Source organism: Pelophylax lessonae (genome assembly GCF_965119305.1).
Source record: "Pelophylax lessonae genome assembly, chromosome: 4".
In the NCBI taxonomy this organism is placed as follows: Eukaryota; Metazoa; Chordata; class Amphibia; order Anura; family Ranidae; genus Pelophylax; species Pelophylax lessonae.
The window spans coordinates 669,724,949-669,728,676 of NC_138771.1; the positions used below are offsets into that span (position 1 = coordinate 669,724,949).

General features: G+C 44.8%; 1 protein-coding gene across 1 annotated transcript; it reads left to right on the forward strand.

Annotated features, from left to right (window-relative positions):
* The first annotated feature begins 680 nt into the window (after nt 1-680).
* LOC309554218 (E3 ubiquitin-protein ligase TRIM39-like) lies at nt 681-2,399 on the forward strand. The gene has a single exon (XM_082255851.1). The coding sequence runs from the start codon at nt 786-788 to the stop codon at nt 2,142-2,144; it is 1,359 nt and encodes a 452-aa protein (XP_082111977.1). The 5' UTR covers nt 681-785; the 3' UTR covers nt 2,145-2,399.
* The last annotated feature ends 1,329 nt before the right edge of the window (nt 2,400-3,728 follow it).

A 3,728-nucleotide genomic window follows, 5' to 3' on the forward strand; every position in this document is an offset into this window, starting at 1 on the left:
GATTTTCTTTTTTTTTTCATCAATCACTGGGCAGTGGGATATAACTGGAACTGTTACAGCAAGATAGGACTGTCTTTATATACGGTTGCTAGGTATAAGCATTTCAGTTCTGTTAATTACTAATAGTCAGAGTACTGCAGGTGTTTAACAATATCTCTAAGAGTAACTTTATTGTCTCATTGTTTGTAGAAGTACACTTGCTAATTCTCTCTTCCTTTAGGCTATTTTTGGCCTAATAAATTATTTTAAATACCTCAAATTGTGTCTGTAAATGCTGGGTGATCAAGGAGTATCAACAGGTGTACAGAGAAATCACAAAACAATTCAGCAGCTCTTCTGGGGGTAGTCTTACATTTGCAATGTTTTATACCATAAACTAAGGAAGATGGTCATTTTCAAAATATTTAGTCTTTTTTCCATTATGTATTGAAAAATAAATAATAAAAAAAAAAAAGTCAGTGGTGATTAAACACCAGTGCCGTCTCAGAAAATGATATAAAGTTGTTTTGGGTACGGTGTTCCATGAATATTTAATTGTCAGTCAATGTATCACTGAAAAATGTCCTGGATAGGAAGGAGGTGTAACATGCTGGTCCTCAGGTGGTTAAATGAAATTTAATGAGTGTAAATGTACACAGTCATGAGGCTTGTCTTAACCCGACATCACAAGGTTTCTGAATAGGTAAACTGAGAGATCAGCTCAGCCTCGTACTGTGCAGAGGAGCTGTAATCATTCAACTGCAATTCTACTTCCAGTGACTTTCATTTCTCTCCTGCCGCCAGTGATGGCATCTGCTGATCTGAGAGCTGAGCAGGAGTCCGGGGTCTTCTGTACTCACTGTGTGGACTCTCCTGTACCCGCTGTTAGATCTTGTCTACACTGTGAGGTTTCTCTGTGTGATAAACACCTGAGAGTCCACAAAAAGTCCCCAGAACACATCTTAACTGACCCCACCCTGTCCATGGAGAGCAGGAAATGCTCCGTCCATAAGAAGAAGATCCTGGAGTATTACTGCACTGAGGATGATACCTGTATCTGTGTGTCCTGCAGTTTGGCTGGACAACATCGGGGACACCAGGTGGAGATGTTGGATGAGGCTTCTGAGAAGAAGAAGAAGACACTGAGGAATGTTTTGCAGAAACTTCTGACAAAGAGAGAGGAGACGGAGGAAAGAGTCCAGAGTTTACAGGAACACAGGAGGAAAGTAGAAGAAGAAGCAGCTGGTGACACCGAAAGAGTCATTGCCCTGTTTAGAGATCTCAGGAGACGTCTGGAAGACCTGGAGAAGAGAGTCCTGAATGAAATCCCTGGACAGGCAGAGCGGGTTTCCACCGCTATGTTGAATTTCATCCGGGATCTGGAAATAAAAAAGGAGAAGCTGTCCAAGAAGATGCATCACATTGAGGAGCTGTGTAACATGACGGATCCACTGACTGTCTTACAGGAATCAGACACAGGTGACTTGAGTGACACTGAGGATGGAGATAATGAGGACAGAGAGAGACATGAGAAGCTCCTCCATGATGGAGGGGGTCTGGATGTGGCGGGGGTCTTACACACAGGTTTATCTGATATAATAAAAGGGGTAAATGTATACTTCTATATACAGGGAGCTGCAGACATATTACTGGATGGAAACACAGCTAATAATTATCTACAGATATCAGATGACAGGAAAACTGTATCCTGGTCAGATATAGACCACAACCACCCAGAAACACCAGAGAAGTTTCAGGATTGTCCTCAGGTGATGAGCAGTCAGAGTTTTTCCTCAGGGAGACATTACTGGGATGTGGATGTCGGGGGGTCAAGTGAATGGACGGTCGGGATGTGTTACCCCAGTATAGACAGGAGAGGAGAAGAGTCAGAGATTGGAAGGAATAACAAGTCCTGGGGTTTGGAGTGGGATGGTGATCAGTATGAGGGGATACATGACAGTAGATGTCATTTATCTTCCAATCTCTCCAGTAACAGAGTCAGGATATATCTGGATTATGAGGCCGGGCGGATCTCCTTTTATGATCTGTGTGACCCGATCCGACACCTCCACACCTTCACCACCACCTTCACTGAGCCCCTCCATGCTGGGTTATGTGTATTGGAAGGTTGTATAAAGATATGTGGGGGAAGTCAGGGGATGTGAGAACTCCGCCCACAGTCTGGTGACGTCACAGGGATGGGAGGTGGGATTGGTTCATTGTTTATCCCATGTTTAGAGGAAGTAGTGACTCCTGGGAGATGTATTAGAATGCAGATTGCATTCCATTAGCAAATTAAATGGCCATACTGGTTGGGGGAAGTAACACCAGGACCCAGAAGTGATGTTTTGCATATCACTTCTGGGTCCTTAGCAGGATGGTGAGATCAGCAAATGGATGTTCGCTGATCTTCTTCCTCTCTACCCTGCAGGCCAGCCTTGCCAGTTCTGGGTTCACCAAGCCCAGGAAACATGGCAGGCCCACATGCTGGAGGGAAACCAGCACTTACGGGAATGTGTAGAAGTGATCAAACAGCTGCAAGCCCCCCAATCACTCCCTTCTTGGCTTGTCAGATTTACACACATTGTAAAACCTTCCACTGCCAAGGTGGTGGTGGTAAAATGAATAAATGTAACAAATATCATTCATTAACTGACACAATCATAACTGCCAGCTGTGCCTGGGTTCCAGGGACAGTCCGGGATTTAGAGGTTTGTCCCTGGAAATGTTGCTGATTTAAATAATAATTTATACAACTTTTGCTATTATGATTTTTTTATTACAGAGTCAGTTCACCTTCATGGTAATAATAATCGGTGACAGGTATTTTATTCCTCATTTTCTTGATTCTATCAATGTCAGTCGTTTTTTAGTCCTGGAAATACATAGCTAATAATAATCAATTAAAATATGTACAGATCTGGGCCTGGATTTTGCTTGGCAACAGAGCTGACAATCCACATCAGATTTCCCCTATGATAACCCCAGACAGGGCTGGGAAAAGAGGTGGGCAGGAGGGGGCGACTGCTGTAGGCACTGTGGTATCATGTGAGATAGGGTGTTATCGTAAGGAGATTGGGGGGGGGGGGTTGTGTTGGGAGGAGGAATTTGGGGGGTAAGAATTGTTCTATGAGGGGAAATTTGGATGTGTGTGCTAGGAGTGTCAATTCAGGGGGATTTGTGTTGGGAGGGGATAGGAGAAGATGATTTGTGCTAGGAGGGTCGATTTGGGGGGTTTACGCTAGAGGAGGTGATATGGGGGGCATGAGTGGGGGGTGTCTGTGCTAGGAGGGAGGATGGGGGGATATTTGTGCTAGGAGGGGGATTTGGAGTGGGGGGGGGGTAGAATGTGTACTTGAAGTGAAAATATGAGGTCTGATTTTGTGCTAGGAGGGGTGATTTTTTTTTTTTTTTGGGGGGGGGGGGCATTTGTGCTGTGTTTGAAATTAGGGGATGGGGGCAACAATTTGTGCAGGGAGAGGGAATTTCAGCAGGGGGGTGGATTTCTACTGGGAGGAGTGGGAATTTGTGATTAGGGGGTAATCATACAGATTAGCGCCCAGTTTTTTTTTTTTTGGGGGGGGGGTTATAACACATAATGCACAAAGATCTTGGGGTGGGGGTTGCCGTTTGGAAAATGTGTACTAGAGGAGGTGTTATGGGGCATGATTGGGGGTGTCTGTGCTAGGAGGGGTGATGGGAGTATATTTGTGCTAGTAGGGGGATTTGGAGTGGGGGGGGATGTGTAC

Bases quoted from the DNA above. Each gene is read 5' to 3' on its own strand.
- LOC309554218 (XM_082255851.1), top strand. From the start codon at position 786: ATGGCATCTGCTGATCTGAGAGCTGAGCAGGAGTCCGGGGTCTTCTGT.